The following is a 22169-nucleotide window of genomic DNA, read 5'->3' on the forward strand; positions in this document are numbered from 1 at the left end:
ACAAATACTTACTGATCGCTTGTCCCACGACAGCTTCCTTACATTATGCAACATAAACTATTTCTTCACATGAAATTTAATTTCATTCATTCATTCCTCTTTCCTCTTACCTGCTCTGTTGATCTCTATGATTTCCTCCTGAGCTAAGGGGCAGGCATCTCCTGTTGCACTTCTATGAGGAGACTGCATGTCTGGTTTACAGTAATTAGGTGATCCAGGTTGAGGAGCCCGTGGAATATGTTTGTTCTTTTTCTTTGGTAGCTTCTGCTTAGCCATTGCTAGGGAGTAGTACATTCCAAAATTGTTGACAATGACCGGGACTGGCATAGCAATTGTTAGCACACCTGCCAATGCACAAAGGGCACCCACTAACATACCCGACCAAGTCACTGGGTACATGTCACCATACCCCAAAGTTGTCATTGTTACCACAGCCCACCAGAACCCTATGGGGATATTTTTGAAGTTGGTATGTGCACTGCCAGTAATGTCACCAGGCTCAGCCCCGATCCTTTCCGCATAGTATATCATAGTGGCAAAGATTAAAACCCCAAGTGCCAAAAATATGATAAGAAGGAGAAACTCATTTGTACTGGCTCGCAGAGTGTGGCCAAGAACTCTGAGACCAACAAAATGACGAGTGAGCTTAAAGATTCTCAGGATCCTAACAAATCGGACAACACGAAGGAAACCTAGAACATCCTTGGCTGCTTTGGAAGACAGGCCACTCAAGCCAACCTCCAGGTAGAAAGGTAAAATAGCCACAAAGTCTATAATGTTTAAGCTGCTCTTAATGAATTCCATTTTATCAGGGCAGAACAAAACACGCATAAAAAACTCAAAAGTGAACCATATCACGCACATGCCTTCTACATAAGTGAGGAAAGGTTCAGTCTCCACTTCTAATATAATCTCCGTCTTGGTGACGTTGTTTTGTGTGGTGGTTTCAGTCTTGTTGATGACGTCATTGAATGCCTCATGGGTCTCAAGGCAAAACGTTGTAATGGAGATGAGAATGAAGAACAGGGAAGCAAAGGCGATATACTGCCAAACAAACAAGAGAATACAGTTATACAAAAGACATAGACACAACACATAATATATAACACAAAAGTCTGAACAACTACGTAATATGTAACAAGTCAACCACAGCTACATGAGATTTTATTGGCAACAGCTGTGTTCATTGTATTTCATGACTATCTATAAGTTGGTTGTGCTTTCCCGTTGGCACTTCAATAAAGAAATAATGCATATTAATCCTCATGTTAGGGCTTGATATGTATCACTTTGATAAATTATGATCAGTTGGTCTAAAGTGGAGTTCAAACAACATGGCTGATGTGTAGTTGCAATATCCAGGAGAAGTTCTAGATCTATAATGCTCCTTACTGGGTGGAATTTTCCATCAGGCTTGCAGCTCCTACTTCTCCATACGTACCAATGCAGTAACAGCAGGATGTCTAACTGTCTACTTGTGCTCACAGTTGGTCATTTTATTTTAGATTAGCAAAGAATCTCTTTTGATGGGCTTTGATGACATTTCAGATCCAGGATTTAACAATCAATGTCTATGGTTTTCCCTCTGGTTGCTCCAGCCCCAAATAATAATGCTGATTTTGCCCAAAATGTCTAATAACCTAAAATGGAATATCTTTACCATTTAAATGCCGCACTGTTACAGTATTACCAGATCCATCGTTCTGAACCATGTCTTGTTCATCTCATACAGTACATGGACATGTGTCTATGCAGCCAATTGCTGGATGCGATAGTGCCATAAATGGTTTCACCACTGTTGTTGATTAGTAATCAGTGAACTTTTGAAATTGTGGTTCAGCCCTGCTTGCGGAATTTCAGCAAAAAGTTAGGGTTCAGTCTGAATTACTTTGAACCAAACTGGCACTTCACCAATACCCCTAAAACTGGTGTGTAACATTGAAGACTTTTGAGCTGTTTTTAAGGCTCCTTCTCTTTTCTGCCATGTGACAAACAGCATTTTAGTGGGTGCAGCCAAGACGAACGGCCCAAGGCTTGGGTTTGCGCCCAAACCGAACTTTTTGCAAAATTTGAGCTGAAACAGGGTTTAACTGTTTCAGCTCACTCAAGATTAATTATAACAATGTACAACATGTGAAAAACAAGACATGCTGGGGGAACCACAGCACCGGAGGCAAAGGAGCTGGACAGAATATAAATAGTAAGCTTTCGCCATTTGGTTATTTTTAGATTTTGATGCTAAATTAGCGTCATTCTTAACGCTTAGAAAGCTCCTTAAAATAAACTGGATGTGTATAAATTATATGGACCTAATGCATCTGATAGCTGAGAGTGTGCTGCAACTTTAGGGCTTCTTCAGGTGGACGTATTTGCACACGTTTTTGCGCACGAAAAATATACGCGTGCAATATATAAAGAATAGAACCCACTGATGTCAATAGGTTCTTTCACATGAAGAATTTTTTTTCCGTGCATTTTGGTCACATGCCCAATTTTCTGCGCATTTGCATGGCAAGGGTCCACATAGAAGTCTATGGAAGGTGTGCAAATCTGCAATACACTGCGCAATTCCGTAATCTGGACCTTATTCTGCTAAAAAACCTTTTAAATCAGGGTGAGGGGTGTCACGCGTGCATGTGAACATGCCCTGCATGTGCAAAAAATTACAATTTAATGCGCCGCTATGAGCACAAATTAACCTAGTTCAATGCACAAATATGTTGCGCTGAGGCAAGCGTTTTTCAGATACATTCGTCTGAAGAAGCCCTTAATCTGTGTAGACATTCCACTGTGAGTTAAACAGGCTGGACTGCAAAAAGGGTGGCTTCAGATGACCATTTGCGCAGTAGCGCACTCTTCAGCGCAACGTATTTGCGCAGTGAATGAGTTTTGATGAAGTAGATTTGCGCACTGTACTTTTTGTGTACGGAGGGCCAGTTCAAATTTTTAACCTAATGAGGTTCAGATGTGTTCTTCTTTCCATAGAATTGTGCGGGTATTGAGTGTGCATTTGCGCACCTCCCATAGACACTTGTGCAAATACTCAGGACTAGAGAGCAGGGCCTATTCTTTTCCGTGCACGCAAAATCCGAAGATGAGAACGAACCCATTGAAATCATAGGGTTCTGTTCTCTGCATATTGTGCGGGCAAATTTTGCACTCGCAAAATACGATTGTCGTAGAAATTTGTACTACTGCTTATGAAGTATTGTCTAAACTGAATATAATCAGCTGTGAGCTATATTGGGTTTTCAGACATAAATAAGAACATTTTTCATTCACTGACAGCAAGCAGTGGTCTTGAAAATGGCGAAGAATTGTAACAAGATATATAAGAACGTTGCAGATTTATTCCAACCCTTGAATAATCTACTACAGCTTTCATAACCTCATAATACGGTATCAGCATTATAAGAAATCCGGTATCTCAGGTATAAATCTACATGATGCTGAGAAACTTCTAAAAGAATTCCGCAAGCGCAAGCAGTAAAATACAATTTCAGCCGCACTCACCCAAACAGATTTGCCGCGGTACGTGAATAAGAGCCTGAATACATTTTCAATGAATGTAATGAATGCGAGCACTCGCACCCTGACAAAACAGTCAAAACACGGATAAATAAAGAGGTTCTTATTGCTGATTATAGGCCTTCTACATTGAGTAATTTTTCCTTTTTGACTACATGAATAAAGTATGTAATCTGTTCTGTCTCATTATACCCAGTTTGATTAGGGTAAGAAATGCCGCACCTATCCGTTCAGCTCTGAAATGTGAATTTTTGGGGGTGTATATTCAATACTGCTACACTTCATTTACATGTATATTTGCATATTCCATATCACAACTGTAAACTTGTATACAGAAAATGTATAATAGCTTGTGCAAAGAAAAAAAAAGGAGGGATTGTCGAAGGCAACCATAGCTGTAACCTGATTGGTTGGAAGCAGCAATGTTTTTATGAAATTACTTATTAAATTTGTTGAGTAGTCAAAAATGAAAGAGGACCGATCAGCTCTCATGACATGTTTATTTCAGGCTTCGTTCACATCCCTCTTGGAGGTTCTGACGGTGTGCTACAATGTAGCAGAGCATCGGAAAGTTGTAACAACGAGCAAATACTCATAAAATACATTTTCCTATAAAATAATCATTCGGAAGCATCTTTTCTTAAAACTTTGAATTTTGCCTTCTCTCCTGGAGTTATTTCTCATGGAAATGTATAAATCAATTGACAACCGGGTGCTATCATTCCCCTAGTCAGTGTTCCTATACACTCTGGCACTATATCATCAGCATTGACAGTGTTGGAATATGTAGATCTCATGGACTAATCAGGGACTACTCTCCTACTCTTTCAGCAGGACTAGTCTTACAGGCGCTGTCTTAATGCTTCCTGGGAAAAGGTATGCAAATGAGAACTGCTCCAAAAGCAAAAAACTGCCTCTCAAGTGTCACCTATAGGTATCTACCCTGAATGTCAATGTCTGTCCTGTAAAAGAGTCTTGAAACATGACTAAGGATATTGGATGAGGAGTAGAGATGAGCGAGCGTACTCGGTTCGGGTGTTTTTGCACTCGAGCACCGCTTTTTCCGAGTAACTGACTACTCGGACGAAAAGATTCGGGGGGCGCCGGGGCTGAGCGGGGGGTTGCAGAGGGGAAGAGAGAGCTCCCCCTGTTCCCCACTGCTACCCCCCGCTCCACCACGCTGCCCCCCGGCGCCCCCCGAATCTTTTCGTCCAAGTAGTCAGTTACTCGGAAAAAGCGGTGCTCGAGTGCAAAAACACCCGAACCGAGTACGCTCGCTCATCTTTAATGAGGAGGAAAACAGGGGGTTGACCATGCTAATTTAGCATTTTTTGGTATCTGTAGCATTTATTAATACTCTTCCTGATAATAGATTGTGCTTATTAAGGCATGTAACGTCATAAAGGAGGTGAGTCCCATGCTTAGGACCTCCCATGAGTCAGAATGGAGAGCCGCTCTGCATGAGCATCTCCCATTCTAGCGAACTTGCAGTCCTTGCATTACATGGATGTCCAATCATGGAAATGGCTGTATTTTAAGTTAAATCCAACTGAGGCTGCGGTGCAAGATCAGCCGATTCCCCCTGGGCTGCATTTTAAATTTTTGATGAAACAACCCATTTAAATCAAGTGGGTTGTACAATATAATATTCTTAAAAGCAATGGCATACATAGAGCACAAGGGGCGCCGTAAAGACATTGTACCAGAATTACAACTTATCCCTTGTGGATAACTTGCTGATCAGTGGCAGTCTCACTGCTCAGATCCCCATTGATCCCAAGAACAGTCCCGTGTACTCCGTCCTCTTCACTACCGGCTTACTGCACCTCCTGCAATGATGTGGAGACTGAATGGAGCATCAATCCCACAACGGGACTGCCAGAGATAGCTGAGTGACAAGGACTTGGGTACTTCCATCAGCCCCATTGAAATGAATTGAGCGGCAGTTACGAATGCTTGGCCAGCGCTCCATCCATTCTGACGTCACTGGAGAGTGGTGAAGCGACCCTGCATGGACAAATAGACAAGGGACACCTATTCTCAAGATCGGTAAGACCCCCACCGATTAGCAAGTTATCCCCTATTCTGGTACAATCTATTTAAGCTTCCTTTTGGTGGGGTTATACCAACAGACCCACCCCATCGAGACAGAACAGCCTGTCCCGCTTCTTTCTTGTCCTTTATACTGTAGGAAAGAAGATTGGACATAACTTGTCTATTTTTTTATCCCACTACAAATGTTAATGTAACTGTAGAACCTGGGGAAGGTTGTACATACTGTACCCCTTGGAAACTAGGGATGGGGCCAGCTCCTTCATACAGCTGTTGCATGAACTTCCTTTCCAGTATGTAGGCGCTTGTGTCAAGCTTTTATCCATTTAATTAACAACATCTTTGCAATTCTCGACATACACATAACTCACAATTCTTGCTACTGGAGTTTCTCTCTTTTCTTGCATGGTTGTGTTATCCTGAAACTGGTGCTACCTATGCATGGTTCTTGCTGGCTGCATGTGATAGGGACCTAAAACTGGAGTGCTTAGTAGGCTCATAGCTATAGGGGATATAGAGGTGACAGTTGTGTCCACGCTCAAGTGCCTGGGATGACACATAAGCCCCTCTGGCAGTTTACAACATCAGTATTATAAATGCTGGACAACCCAAAATATAGGTATAGATACTAAGTATATGCTGTGAGTGCTGTGGATTTTAGGTTCATCACTGTGGATATGAATAATCAATATACTTTATTAGCATAATCATTTGCTGCTCAGGAGAAACCATATTTGTAGACTCCTCGTCTTGTAGTCATTCCTTCTCCATAATTAGTTTCATGTATGCAATGTAAAGGGAAGCTGCAATCTGGATAGTCGAATGTTTCGCAGTTCATTTATTTGGCCGTTAATATGAAAGTCTGGATGGGATTGTTTTCAATTAGTTAACGCTGCTGTTTAAAGGAAAGCACAAGAGGCTTTTTTGGGCTTTCCCAAGAGACTCGCCTTGTATTCTGCCAGGAAAAAAAGTGTAAGAATCAAAACAGATCAATGACAACCAATGTCCTGGGCCTTCAAGAAAACCCAAACGTAGAGATCAAATTCTAACATTATGTACTGCAGTGATTGGCTGCACAAACAACCTCATTTGTGGGGCGCGGCAAACTCTTGGAATGCTACTTGTGCTTGCCGTTTAGTACTTCAATCCGGAATAAAATGATTTTCAAAATGAATGCAACATGAACATTTGAAAAATTGGAAACAGACACTTTTATGCAGGGTTTAAAAAGTACATTCAAAAATATCCAAAAAGTTTAAAATACAATTTAAGACAAAATTGTTCCTTTTTTAGAGCGTTTTTAATTTTTATTACACATAGAAGCCAATACTTCATTTAATTTTTTGAACAGCACAGGATAATTGAAAGCGGAAGTCTTACAGCTATATAAACCCTTCCATCACAGACTGAGTTTATACATATGAGATGTTTTTTCACTTCTGTGACTTCTTATGTTGAGCAGGCTGGTAAATAGGTAAATGCTGAAAATTAGTTTTTATTATGTAATATCCAAATAATATTTCCCAACTTGTGTCTCCTTCCTGGACCTGTATATCCAATGACAGGACCAGTGAGATCATGGAAAACTTTCCCAATGCATGCAGTTGGTATGGGGTCCTTTAAGAGAAAGGGGTCAACCCTGATTGGTTCCATTTCATTTATTAACAGGTGGCAAGAAACTGTGCAGAACTCTACATTGGTGACAAAGCAGAGGATGGGGGACAGGCCCAAAGGATCTAAAGGGGTAATGGCGACAAAGCAGAGGATGGGGGGGCTGGCCCAAAGGGTTTAAAGGGGAAAATAAATATTATGCCCTTGCATATGGGGTGGCAAAGTCAAGCACAATGAAAAGGGACTCATTTTGATCTTTGCTATGGGCCTTTTCACATCTGTGTATGCCATAGAGACATACTGTACATTTCCCTGTAAGCAAATGTAGTATTGCATGCCGGCCATTCAAATCATTGACCTTCAACGTAACACATGGACAGTCCAGGGACATGGCAGCAAGAGTCTCACTTTGTTAGAGACAGTCTAATCTAGCTCCTAATGGGGCATGACATGCATTCATGGCTAACATAGGAAGAGGTGGGTGGGGAGGGGGGTTCCCAGAACCTGAAGTGGGGAGGGTTTTTGAAAAATCATCCTACTTGAGCTAAATGGGCCTTTTCTATAAAAGGCCCACCACTTTAATCCTGAATGACCCTTTAAAGGTGCGAACTTTATTTACTATGGTGTCTTTCAATGAGTTTTCAATCAAGCCTAGTTGATGCAGGAACTGCCTTCCCCCATAATTATATGTGTATATTTTAACATAACTAATGTGAGGAATTGTGATACAGAGAAGATGTTTCTCAAAAAAGGTCATCATTGAAGAGCACAAATGTACTGAGAAACTGCTTCATTATCCAGCCCTGTATCTCTGATCTTAGCAGATTGGATTGTAGAGTTGCAGTCTGCTACATTTTGATAACCAAGCATCCATCATTTTATGCCAAGTGGCAGTTCTGCTCGAATAAGCACTTTTTGCAGCTTCATATAATTATTCCATGATCTTATATAACATTTATCCAACATCACTGTTCAGATGCCTGCGCTGCAGTTAAAGCCACAAAAATATATGCATAATCTGGAGTTTAGACATTTTACATTCTCATTATAATATACTGTGAGGAGATGTTGCAGAGCTGATTTTAGAGCTTCATTGATAGTTGATTGTAGCTTTCACATAATATAGTAGGTTTATCTACAGTTCTATATAAGACCACAGAGAACATATTGTGATATTCCAGTGAGCTATGCCAAATTACAAACGCAACACTACTTCTTGCAAATATATACCTTCTAGAGAAAGCCTTGACCAATCGCATTCCTTGTTCGAAGAAAAGAAGTAGATTGTCCGTTTAGGCTGCATTCACATGGCCGAATGAAACTTGTGCCTGAGATTCTTGGCACAACTCATGTCAAACTGCATATGGAAACCCCATCCATGTGCAGGAAAGTGGACATTACATGTCCTACTATCATCCGTGAATCGGACCAGAATAGGACATGCTGCAATTTTTTTTATACAGACCATTCGTCTATTAAAAAGTTGCTTGTCTGAATAGCCCTATTCGTTTTAATGGGTCGGATAGAACTTGGATGAAAATAACTGCCTGTGTGAAAGGGCCTTTGTTCTGAGTGCCTATGGGGGTACCAACTCATGCCCCCATTATCTTATATACGTATCTTAGCCATATGCTGGGAGAGGTAAAATGACTGCTAATATATATCTGAGAGATGGAATCCCCCCAAAAATATTAAAACTAAGTGAACCCTTGAAAATAGTATTAACCAAAGCCCCTGGTTTGCAATGGTGTCCTCTACATCCCAGTTGCTGAGTAGATCCTCAGAGGGGTGATGTACTTTCCTCCAATCAGGCAGACGTATAGCTCATTACGTACTGTTCTTTGGCCTCAGCTGATGGTACTGCAGTGGAAACCCTGCATGTACATAAAACTGGGACTCAAGGAGGTTGCTGGTGGGATCCAATGCTCTTCAGGTAGGTCATATTCTGGCTCAATCATAGGCTGTGGTTGGAGCATTGTCTCTTGGGAATGAGTATTCCCCTGGAATAGACAGGGCTTCAGCATTTTTGGTGTAAGATTCAATGATGTGCACCAGAAGTCTTTGTTTGTACTTCATACACAGGGCTCTACTCGCCTAATTTTCCTTTAGGCTATTTCTCTCGGACCAGTACTAGATCTCCAGGCTGCAGCAGGATCTCTTGCACTGGAGTTCTAGCTATATGTGTCTTCTCTTCAAGACTTTGTCCTCTGAGCCACCATATTGTTTGCAATCGATGCCAGTGCTTGCACACTCAAGATGTAAACATTCTTTAGGTTATATCTTCAGGTTGCTCAAGATTAAAAATAACAATTTCTATTACAGTTTACCCCAAAAGCAGCATACATGGGGTATAACCCATGGTATTGTAGACCTGATTGTTGTAAGCGCACACAAGCTCAGGGAAGTATTCAGGTCATCTCATCTTCTCATCGCCCTCGCATTTGTAGCAAAGTCCTGTTAAAGCATTCACATGCTCCAATTCCCTGTGCATGGTTCAGGGTAGTCCAGGATTTTTCGATAGATGAGAGTAGCTTAAAAATTTAAGCCCATGCCTTGATGGGTTAGATCGGTTTTGGCACTATAAGGGGGGCACATTATAGGTCAGATGGTTTAAACCCGTTGAGAACATGGGCAATTTGAGTTTTTTTGCTTTTTCATCCTTTCCTTTCAAGAGCCATAATTTATTTTTTTGTTGATCTAGCCATATGATGTCTTGTTTTTTGCGGGATGTATTTTTTGATGGAATTTTTATTTTTTTGGTATATTATTGAAAAAAATTTCAGCCTTATTTTGGTCCCCTAGTGGGACCTGATCATACGATCTCTTGACCACGTCTACAGTACAATGTAATACTTCTGTATTGCAGTGTATAGTGCCTTGGCTGTCATTTCATGGCTCCCTGTTACAGGCAGGATATAATAGATGTAACAGAATGACAGACCTAGAGGACTTCACTGTATCTCAAGCTGCTATGACAATTGAAAGCCACCTCATGATCATGTCACAGGAAAGCTGAGGCTTTTTTACATCGTCTCTCCATTTTTACAGGCTCAAAAGTAATTGAACAGTTGACTGGTGAACAGTTTCATGGTCCTTTGTGACCCATTGCCTCATTATTTCATGACAAATATAGAGAGATAAAAGGTCTGAAACTGATTCCAAGTGTCGAATTTATGTTTGGTAGCTGTTCATGATACAGAGAAGTGTTCATGCAAGAGAAGGATGCCACCTTTAGGGACTTTTCACATGAGATGAAATATTCCACAACAGCATTGCGGAATATGCCTTCCCGGAATTCTGCACCAAAATCTGCACTGCTAGCTGTGGATTCAGATGCGGTATTGCCAGCAGGATTCTGGTATTTCCAATTGGATTTTGGTGCTGAATATTCTGCAGGAGGGCATAGTCTACAACGTTGTTGCAGAATATTCCGTCTCATGTGAAATGTCCCTTAAGTAGAAAGAAACAACTTATCAGAGACACAGCAGAAATTTTAGGAGTGACCAACTGAACAATTTGGTATATTTTTATGGCTCCTGCACACTGGGGATGAAATCGCGCAATTTCCCAGCGCTACGAGGCTGCGAGAAATCACAAAATTATGAAGCCAATTGCTTCCAATGGCTCACTTCACATGTGCGATGTTTTAATGCTGGCGTTACAACGTGAAAACAAAGTCGCAGCATGCCAATTATTTTCTTAATCTCACCCATTGCTTCAAATGGGGCTGGCGGCAGCAGCACCGGCCGCACTGAAAGCAGTGGGAGAGGATTGCAATCCTCTGCTGCAGCTGTGACAGCAGCGGCAGGGGATTTCTTCATCTCCGCGGGGAGTCTCCTTATCACTGAACACCCTGCCGCTGCTGTCACAGTGTAGAGTGATGAGGGAACTCTCCATGGGGATGAAGGAGATCACGATGTTCTCACTATATTTTCAATGGGGCTGTAGGTACTGCTGCCACCGGCCCCATTGAGAGCAAAGTTACACCCCTGGATGTGACAGCATCCAGGGATTTTACATCCAAGGAATTCCCTGCTGCAGCTGTCAGCAACGGATCGCGATCTTCTCCCATTGCTTTCAATTGAGCCAGCGCTGCTGCCGACCCATTGAAAGCAATGGGATGAAGGGATTCCTTGCAGTGCTGAGAGGCTGTTTTCATAGGACATGCCTCGCATCCAGGGGTTTAGAAGGTTTACCAGTGTGCAGGAACCCTTAAAAAGAAGGAACGCATCGGTGAGCTCAGCCACACCAGACGTGGATGCTCGCAGAATTCTTTCCTTGGCAAAAAAACCTTCCCAGCATCTAGCCAAGTCAATCACACTTTCAATAAGGTAGACAGATCAAAGTCTCTAATTAAGAGATGCCATTAATGTAGATGCAGAGGGTTTATCTGAAGATTCAAACCACTAGTAACACTCAAGAACAGAGAGGATGGATAAAACTAGAAAACATCTTTAAAAAAGCCACCCAGTTCTGGAACAGGATTCCTTGGACAGATGAAACCAAAATTACCTTGTTCTAGAATGATGGGAAGAGAACAGCATGAAAAAGGAAGGTAAGAGCTCATGATCGGAATGATACCACATCATCATCCATCCATCACACATGCTGGAGGCAATGTTACGGCATCGGCATGGGTGATGCCAGTGGAGCTGGGACACTGGTGTATATTGATGATGACTGTGGATAGATGTAGCAGGATGAAGTCTGAGTTGCACAGACATATAGTTTCGGCTTAGATTAAACCAAATGCTACATAAATTATAATGTAGTGCTTCATAGTATAGATGGACAATGACCCAAAACATACCACAAACGCAATTCAAGAACTTCTTAAGGCAAAGAGATGGAAAATTCTTCAGTGGCTTAGTCAATTATCTGACTTCAATCTTATTGAGCAGCTTGTCACTTACTGAAGACAATACTAAAACCACAAACAAGCAGCAACTGATGACAGCTGTGTTAAAGGCCTGGCAAAGCATCTGGAGGAAGGAAATTTCGTATTTGTTGATGTCCACATGTTCCCGACTTCAGGCAGTCATTAACGATCAAGTATTTGCACCCAGGTATTATATTTGTAATTATAGTTTGTCCAATTACTTTTGAGTTTGTGAAAATGGAGGGACTATGTAAAATAGTCTGTAATCCTTAAACAGTTTGTTAAACCCCTTGAATTACAGCTGACAGCCTACACTTCAGTTGCATCTTGATGCTTTGTTTCTAATCCACTGCAGTTGTGTACAGAGACTAAATCACACATCACATCTTGAAAACCCACTGTGCTTTGAAATCTTTGCCTGGGAGAGACCTTGCTGATACAGTATAACTACTTTGTGTCTTTTTGCTGTGCTCAGTCTTGCCATGGTGTATAACTTGTGACATGAAACTGTCTTCCATAACCTCGCCTTTGTAGCACAATTAGGCTCTCACTAAGTTCTATGTCTCCTGTACAGTTGTTCGTGCTTCAGTTAATGATTTTGTTTCAACCTACATATGCAAATAGTTTTTTTTTTTACATATGAATATGATGTTACCTATTCGCTATAATTGGTTAATCATACACCTGACTATAATCCTACAAAATTCCTGATTTTGTGCAACTGTATCTACTGGTAGAAGAACTGATGGTGTTTCTAAGGCAAAAGATGGTCACACCAAATATTGATTTAGTTTAGATTTCCTTCTTGGTCATTTACTTTGCATTTTGTTAATTAACAAAAATAAACTATTAACCCTTCTAATAAAATATTAACCCTTCTGAAAGCATTTTTGGTTAGCAGTAGAGATGAGCGAGCCTACTCGCTAAGACAAATTACTCGAGCGAGTATTGCCATTTTCGAGTACATGCCCGCTCGTCCCAAAAGATTCGGGGCTGGCGGGGAAGAGCTGGGAGGAACGAGGGGGAAATATCTCTTTCTCTCCCCCCCCGCTCCCCCATGCTCACTCCTGCAACTCACCGCTCACCCCTGCCGGCCCCCGAATCTTTTGGGACGAGCTGGCATGTACTCGAAAATGGCAATACTCGCTTGAGTAATTTACCTTAGCGAGTACGCTCGCCCATTTCTAGTTAGCAGTCTTTTTTCCACACCTGCCTAAAACCTTTGCACAGTACTGTGTGTGTATATATATGCATATGTATATATGTGTGTGTGTGTGTATGTATATATATATATATAGTCGTGTATATATGTGTTTACATCCGTGTTCGGAAATAAACTCTATGCTCACACTTATTAAGGGTCCCACATTCCCATATTTTACTGTGGAGTCCCTTAATCACTTGTTGTGCCTCTGACATGGGGTTCATAGTGTATTGAGCTATTTGGTGTGCTGCTGTGAATGAAGACAATTAGTTTAGTGATTACAGATAATTTATGTACTTCATAATATTCTAAAAAGCCAAATCAGGTTTATAATGAATTGTCTGGCCGCATTATCATGAATATTAGATTAACCCACAAAATGCCTGATTCTACTATGTGCAATATCAGTCCCATTCTAACACGTTTTCATTCTTGCTCTACCCAGCTCCTTCTATCTCACAGACTCTGGTTATTATGCTGCAACTTGTTACTTTCTGTGTGGTCACTATCACAAAGCACCATATTTTTTTGGTTAAGGAGGATTTTGCTACTTTGAGTGAAAATGTCATATTTTACTAGTGAGTGGGAAACCAGCACAGAGCTGACATTACATCGGATGATTAATCCTTTTAATAAAAAGCTGTACCAGGAGGCCCCATAGATGTAGCCTCTGATGTAGCATTTCTTACTGATGAGGAATGTAAAGTAGCTTTTTTCAGTCTCCCCCCCCCCCCCCCCCCACAATTCCATTTATTCCAACATATTTCACAAATAGGAACTATAGCACTATTAATCCTGAGCCTCCTGGTTCATCATTAGACTCTCAGAATGACAGAACTGCCAGAATTACTGTCATGCACAGACAGAACTGTAAGGGCTCCTTCACACGGGCGCTGCGATCTTCGGCTGCCTGCATCGCGGCCAAAAATCACATGAACAACAACTGCATCTCCTGTTTTCATGCCCATTCAGATGGCCGGGCTGTGGCGTATATATATGCCGCAGCCCGGAATAACGGGCTCTGCTAAATGCCCTCCTCCTCTCCGCCCCTTGCCAGCTGTGAGCCAAAGGAGGAGGCAGGATGGGGCGGGAGCTAGTGTGCTAAATTCCCTCCCCCTCCCTCACAAGCCTATGGGAGCTGCTGGCAAGAAGAATAGGAGGGACTTTAGCAACGCAACCCACTGCTAAACTCCCCCCCACCTCCCTTTTCCTGCAGCTCTCATAGGCTCCCATAGGAGTCTATGGGACCAGCTGGCGTATTCCGGAAAAAGATAGGTCAAGACCTATCTTTTCAGGCCAACATAAAAGCAGTCATGTGGAATGCGCTCTGTATGCGCAATCTTATCTGAACAAATGCATTGGAATCCAATGTTTCAGATGGATGCAATATTCGGCCAGCATTTTATCACGGCAACATAGCCATGATAAAACGCTCATGTGAAGGCAGCCTAAGAAAGGAAAATTAGCAGAATAGTTTTGTTTAGCAATGTAGATGGATTTACCATTCAGGATCTGTGGAAAGCTGTATGACAAGCAGTGTGTGTACGGTAATGGCTGCAATGATTGGTCATCACTCAGCATCTATTACTCATAATAGATAGAAACTAAATAAGTTGATTATTATTAAATGGGTTATTCGGTGAAATATGCTTACCCCCATCCAGTGCAGGTCCAGTGGTACCAGCACCTCCACTTCTAACTTGATTTCAACCTTTTGTTGTCTGTGATGTCATTGCAAAGAGCTGGTTGAATGGCTTAGGCTGTTTCACATGTGTGTTGGGGTTCGGTTTCTTGCTCTGTTCAGGGATCCGTCTTATGTCTGAACCACACAGCACCGAATGGACACCATTGACTATAATGGGGTCTGTATGATTTCCACTTGGCTGCATGGAATTTTATTGGATGATAAAGCTCTTCATGCATGACTCTTTTTTTCTGGTATGTCATGTTGGATCTGTGGTGGAACCTCCAAAGGTTCCAGCGCAGATGTGAAAGCGGCCTTATTTAAATAGCTAAACCAGCCACCTTTTCCACCACAGCCGATGCAGGGGCAAAGAAGGCTGGCTTAGTTACTGAAATGAGCCAGTCTGCAGCCCCCTGCAATGACATCAATGACAATGAGAGGTCCCTACTAGAGATGAGCGAGCATACTCGCTAAGGACAATTACTCGAGCGAGCATTGTCCTTAGCGAGTACTTGGCCGCTCGGAAGAAAAGGTTCAGGTGCCGGCAGGGGGTGGGGAGCGACGGGGGACAGCGGGGGGGACGGAGGGGAGATCTCTCCCTCTCCCCCCCCCCCCCCCCCCCCCCCGCTCAACCCTGCTCACTCCGGCAACTCACCACTCACCCGCGCCGGCACCCGAACCTTTTCTTCCGAGTGGGCAGGTACTCGCTAAGGACAATGCTCGCTCGAGCAATTGTCCTTAGCGAGTATGGTCACTCATCTCTAGTCCCTACTATGTGACCCAGTCTTAGAAGTGCCCCAGAAGTGGAGGCACTATCACTGTTGGACCCAGACTGGATTGTGGTAAGTATATCTCTCCAGATTACCCGATTACCCTTTGAATATTAGTGGGACTCAGGGACTGCTCATATCAAGAATGACAGTCCAGCGAGAACCTTTATGTTTGTATTACAGACCTGTATGCACTCCATAGGACGCTGCATGGTGCCTCTGTGATGTGTTAGGATTTCACAATTTTTTTCTTATAGATTTAATTTCAATCCTTGATAATAAAATCTTAAAACTTCCATGCATCCCTGGAGACCCATTTGAATACAGTATGAGCCTATAGCAGACTATGGGTGTCATATTTTGGATCTATGGAACATAAATTCCGTTATACAACAGTGTGCCTTAAAGCATAACTGAGTTTTCAACACGTCTTCTAAACTACACCAGGTTCTACTTACCCTCTCAACTGCTGCTATTTGCACCCTGTTTGATGTCTGTAAGTTCTGATTTTCAGGCGATCTTCCCTATTTTTATTCTACCCTACTGTTTGCAATCCATTTGCAAGCCTAGCATTCTTTCAGTAGCTCACTGTCCTGCACTTCCTTGCCTTGGCTTCCAGTGCTGCATTGCACAGTCTGTGGTCCAATCAGCAAGGGGACAGTATCTGAATGTCCACCCCTCTGCTCTCCCAGGACGATTCAGGTATTTTAGCCAAATGGTGAGTAAACCCAATATAATACATGTATACACACACAGACACACACACACACACCCAGGAGAGGCAGAGAATGTGGAGATCATTATCACAGTGTCTGCAGATCTGTCAGCCTGCAGCCTATGAGTGCAAAGAAGTGCCCCTATGAAGATAGCCCCTCCCCTGTTGTTATGGAAATGTACCTATTACTAAGGAAGCTCTGTACCTAATGACAGAGTGGACTGCAGAGAAGCTGGAAGGGAGACCTCAAACGTGATTTACAGTGGTAAACAAGCAAAATGTTTAATGCAAGTATATTACAGAAATTATATCAGAAGCTAGTAAATAAGCATAAGTTGTCTGATAACTTAGTTCCCCTTTAAACAGGGGCTGAGTTGGAGAAGATGAAATCTTCATTGGAAAGGTTGCTTCATTTTAAGATACTGCAGATTCACACATAGAATAGCTTAATTTCAGTAGGGAAAATGGGTATGTAAACTTCCAGGTGCGGATTCTGCATGGAATCGACGGCATGAAGCGACACCTTACTACTTTTCTTCCGCTTGTGCATTTGCCATATAAACTTTGGCGTGGAATTTCATTAGAATGAATTGTACACTTACTGAATAGGGGTTCACCATGGATTTGAGATTAATCTGCATGAATTCCACAGCAAATCCATGGCAAATTATGTAGTGTGAACATAGTCTAAGGATCCACCCTCCATGTTTACAGAACATGTACACGTCCACTTTTCATTGCATGCTAATCTTTGTTGTTATCATTGTATACACAGGACACATCATCAATAAGATCTCATACGTTATTTGCAGATCATCTTATAAGAAATAGACCTCGGTGACAAGTGCTCCAAAGTCACCTACAAATGGGTTGCTTCCTGCCAGAGTTGTGGGGCGCATTATTGTGTCAGAGCCTGGGCTAATTGATGCATCCTCTAGTTCTCTGGAAGGCTAATCCAACCCTAATTAGGTCAATTTCTTTCATTTTGCAACTTTTTGAGGTGTTTTCATTGATGTAGTAAAATAAAGTTGTGGGTGTAAACTATACATGTTCTTGTATGTCTGGCAATGCCAGAAATTTCAGTCCTGGATGTTGAGCTTCATTCTTGTCAAGGTAGGTTGGAGCTAGCACTATGAATGTACTACAATGCAGCAAAGCTTTACTTGCCAGTTGTAGCAGGGGTTAAAGCAACCCTCCGGTCCTGGACAAATAAAGATGGTTGCACCACTTCCCTGATTACCTGTTGCAATTGAGCATTAGTATGCATTCGTAGTCTAAGACACTACATGCTGCTCCTAGTGGCCAGTGCTACTCACATGGACAATACTGGCCAACCAAAGCAGGTTTAGTGTCTTACACTGATTGGTGCATACTGATACACATTGTACATTTGGCAGTCAGAGAAGCTGGTGTGGCCATCTTCATTTTTCCAGAGCCAGAGGGTCACTTTAAGCTGTGATTGGCAAACCTCCTGAAGATATCTATGCAGCAAAATATATAGCATTATTTTTATTTATCATGATGCCTCAGATCATGAAATGGCAAAGGGGCTTCCCTAAAAGGTTAAAATGTTGCTATGAGATGAACTGAAAATGTGTCAACAACTGCACCAAAATTACTGCGTGCACCAAAATTTGTGCCAAAATTTTCCATAGCTGAATTGAGCATGGGAACTTTCTAGAAGGAGGATGTCCTAATATAAAAAGGAACACTTTTGAGTTGTGTGTAAGCTGTGCAGAGGAGCAAGGGCTGCTGCTGAAGAGAAGCTGCACCAGGATGGGAGAGGAACACAGCCTAAGACAGAGAGGGGTTGAGAGACCTGCTTTGTACATTGCTGAGAGCCAAGCGGAAGAGAGCATCCACACCATGGCGCTGACCTGGATGGGGCAACTGAACTGTAATAAGAACAGACAAGCCAGTGTCAGTAGCAGCAAGGATTCTCACACCCACAGAACTGTAAGTGAGGCTGGCCTCAGAAAAAAAACACTAGCTGTGCACACCAAGTAATGGGTTAAACTCTTGTTAGTCAGCAATCCTGCTGCAGAATAAAAGCGCTTATACTAAGGACAGTGCACTGTTGCTGAATTTCATGGACCTAAGTTCATGGACTTTTATTCAAAGGGACATAGCGCATGCATAAGGGAGCTGACCTTTCTAAGACACTGTTAACCCTTAAAGGGAAAGCTATATATTCTATTCTATAACCTGTGTTTCTCTGAGATGGCATCGAGTGTTCGTCTTATCAGTCACAAAGTCTAACTATTGTTACAAATTGCTTGCAAGGTATCATTATTTCTGTGTTTTTTTCAGCTAGCAGCAGTTAGGGCCAAGTGACTTGAAGGTAAAAGTCAAATTGCTTAATCATTATTGTTATATTATCGATCATTCCTATTTTTGTGTTTCAATAAATAATGTATATCTTGGTTATTCCATTTGCTGCATTGTATCCTGAATCCTGCGTCACAATACCATCACCTGCGACAAAGTGACACTTTGAACTGCTACTAAATGGTCTCTGAGATCTAATCTTCGTTCACACAACCCTGTGCTATATAACGGACACTGAAAACCTTGTAATATGTATCCTCTAGTATGAAGAAGGACGTATTTCAGATTATAATCCCATTTTATGGCTGCAGTTCAATAAACTGTTATGTTAAAAATATTTACTAATCAACTATTTCTGTTTCTTCTTTCTGTTCCTATACTAGCTCAATGTACTGCAGGTCTACAGCAGCAAGTGACGTAAGCTCCTTAGCCCAGCATGTCCTGATAGCAACTGACTGCGATCCCTGAGCCACTGCTGTGCAGTATGCTGCACCAAATACTTTTACGTATAACCGAGGATTGCAACCTATGAATTGCACTACAGATCAAAGCATGCCCCCCATGTAAGATGCAGATCTCCCCCGGAATACAGGGACTCTTAATTCTTCTGCAGCTACAGGTTGTCCTAGCATAAAATACAGCACTGCTGCATTAAAGTACATAATGACCTAGGCAATGTCACATACTATGCTGGCAAGACTAAAGCTGGACTCTGTAAATCAAACCATTCTCACTAATATATGACTAAAGTTTTCCATAGTAATTACTCATCTATTACCCCAGACCACTTGTGCAGCATTAGTGGGAATGATGCACTGCAGTATATGCATTGCAGGTAATATTTCTCAGACTGCAGTAAGACCTAGGATGGAAAAAAACTCCTACAAAGAGATGAGACTGGGATGAAATGCGGCAGTTTGCATAGAAATGGCTAGTAGTTGTGATGAAGCCTCTAATCAGCATAGTCCTAAATCCATTAAAATGCAGCATTAACCGTATCTACACTCTTCATACACACATTTCCCATCTTATATTCCTGCAGCAGAAGGAAGGGAAAGATTAGCTCGGTGGCATTAGCTGCAATAACAGCAAAAACTGATTTGATGCCCAGTGGGAAGCCTGTGTTAGTTGTGCATTAAATATTACAGAATAAATTGTAAGCTCCATAGGGAGAGACTTTGTTCTCTTAAAGAGACAGTAGCACTGATTTATAGAAGAATGGGGCAGCACAATTCTGATGCCCAGGTGGTAATCTAACTAATGCCCAAATGCCTGGCATCAATGTTAAAGCTCAATCTGTAGCTTAAACTGAACTTTCCTAGCTGAATTCTTTATATATCTTTAAATGGATTGTACCAATATAGACTTTATTACCTATCTACAGCGTTGATGATAAATGTATGATCAGTAGGAGTCTCACCACTGAGAACCCCACCAATCCCAAGAACAGGGGTCTTTTGTCCCCCTCTTCTCATCAATGAATGGAGCGCTGGCTGCACATGCAAAGTGCTTGGCTATCTCCATCAGCCCTATTAAAATGAATGGTAGCGACACCGCGGCCATAGCTCCAATCAAGTCTCCTCCTCACTGCAGGGGTGCAGTGAGGCTGCAGTGAGGAGGACGGGGGAAATGGGACCCATCCTACGGATAAGTGATAGAAGTCTATCTTGGTAGGAACACTTCAAGGGTAAATTCACACGGTGCAGAAAAAACGTAGCAGAAATGTTTACTATTAGGGCTCAGTCATGCCGATGCGCCCGTGTGACTGACCCCTTACTGCAGGAAGAAGACGGCCGTACTTCAGGATGGACGACCCCCCGCAGCACCAAAGAAAGAACACATGACCGGTAATGAAGCCTGTCACATGTTCTTTCCTCCGACGCTGCAGAGAGATGTCCGTCCTGAAGTGCAGCCGTCTTCTTCCTGCAGTAACACGGGCACCAATACACCTGTGTGACTAAGCCCTTAAGGCTTAAACGCCCTAATAGTAAACATTTCACGCCCGCAAAAACCTCCACAAACTTGTTCATCTGTTTCACATCTACATAAACATTGCTGATTTTCTGCTCTAACTGTATTGTAACTCTGTATTGCAGTTTTGCTGCATTTCTGCTGCAGAATTTCCTGCAACGTGTGAACACACCCTAAGGGCAGAAACACATGGACATATCTGCAACTACACTGGCCGCTATGGAGTGTAGTTGCGCATGTACCGGGGTTTTTCTTTTTCTCAAGCCATTCAAACTCCGCACTGTAGCATGTGAGTTTGAAAAGAACAGCGGGAAGATAAGTCCTGCCCTATCTTTCCTGCAAGTACTTTATTAGCGGAATACCGCTAATAAAAAAAAGGACCATTGAAATCAATTAGAGATGAGCGAACACCAAAATGTTCGGGTGTTCGTTATTCGTAACGAACTTCCCGTGATGCTCGAGGGTTCGTTTCGAACAACGAACCCCATTGAAGTCAATGGGCGACCAGAACATTTTTGTATTTCGCCGATGCTCGCTAAGGTTTTCATGTGTGAAAATCTGGGCAATTCAGGAAAGTGATGGGAATGACACAGTGACGGATAGGGCAGGCGAGGGGCTACATGTTGGGCTGCATCTCAAGTTCCCAGGTCCCACTATTAAGCCACAATACCGGCAAGAGTGGGCCCCCCCCCTCCCAACAACTTTTACTTCTGAAAAGCCCTCATTAGCATGGCATACCTTTGCTAAGCACCACACTACCTCCAACAAAGCACAATCACTGCCTGCATGACACTCCACTGACACTTCTCCTGGGTTACATGCTGCCCAACCGCCCCCCCTCCCCCCCACAGCGCACACCAAAGTGTCCCTGCGCAGCCTTCAGCTGCCCTCATGCCACACCACGCTCATGTCTATTTAGAATTGCGTCTGCCATGACGAGGGACCGCAGGCACACACTGCAGAGGTTGGCACGGCTAGGCAGCGACCCTCTTTAAAAGTGGCGGAGCGATAGCCCACAATGCTGTACAGAAGCAATGAGAAATAGAATCCTGTGCCACCGCCATCAGGAGCTGCACACGTGGGCATAGCAATGGGGAACCTATGTGCCACACACTATTCATTCTGTCAAGGTGTCTGCATGCCCCAGTCAGACCGGGCTTTTTAATTCATAGACACAGGCAGGTACAACTCCCTATTGTGAAGTCCCTGTCGACCCACAGCATGGGTGGCTCCCTGGAACCCACTGGCGGTACACAGAAATATCCCATTGCATTGCCCAACACAGCTGAGGTAGTAATGTCGTGCTTAATGCAGGTGGGCTTCGGCCCACACTGCATGCCCCAGTCTGACTGGGGTTCTTTATAAGTGTACAGATGTAGTAAAAACTCCGTGTGCACCTACAGCATGGGTGGGTGCCAGGAAGCCAC

General features: G+C 42.7%; 1 protein-coding gene across 6 annotated transcripts in view; it reads right to left on the reverse strand.

Moving 5' to 3' along the window:
- LOC136631407 (potassium voltage-gated channel subfamily C member 1-like) overlaps positions 1–22169 on the reverse strand; it is a 113449-nt gene that overhangs the window by 63881 nt on the left and 27399 nt on the right. For all 6 annotated transcript variants that reach the window (XM_066605694.1, XM_066605693.1, XM_066605688.1 and 3 more), the window contains exon 2: positions 111–1044. In XM_066605694.1, coding sequence (XP_066461791.1) covers positions 111–1044 — 934 coding nt within the window. The remainder of the gene's footprint in view (positions 1–110; positions 1045–22169) is intronic.

This window comes from Eleutherodactylus coqui, chromosome 6 (genome assembly GCF_035609145.1).
Source record: "Eleutherodactylus coqui strain aEleCoq1 chromosome 6, aEleCoq1.hap1, whole genome shotgun sequence".
Taxonomy (NCBI): Eukaryota; Metazoa; Chordata; class Amphibia; order Anura; family Eleutherodactylidae; genus Eleutherodactylus; species Eleutherodactylus coqui.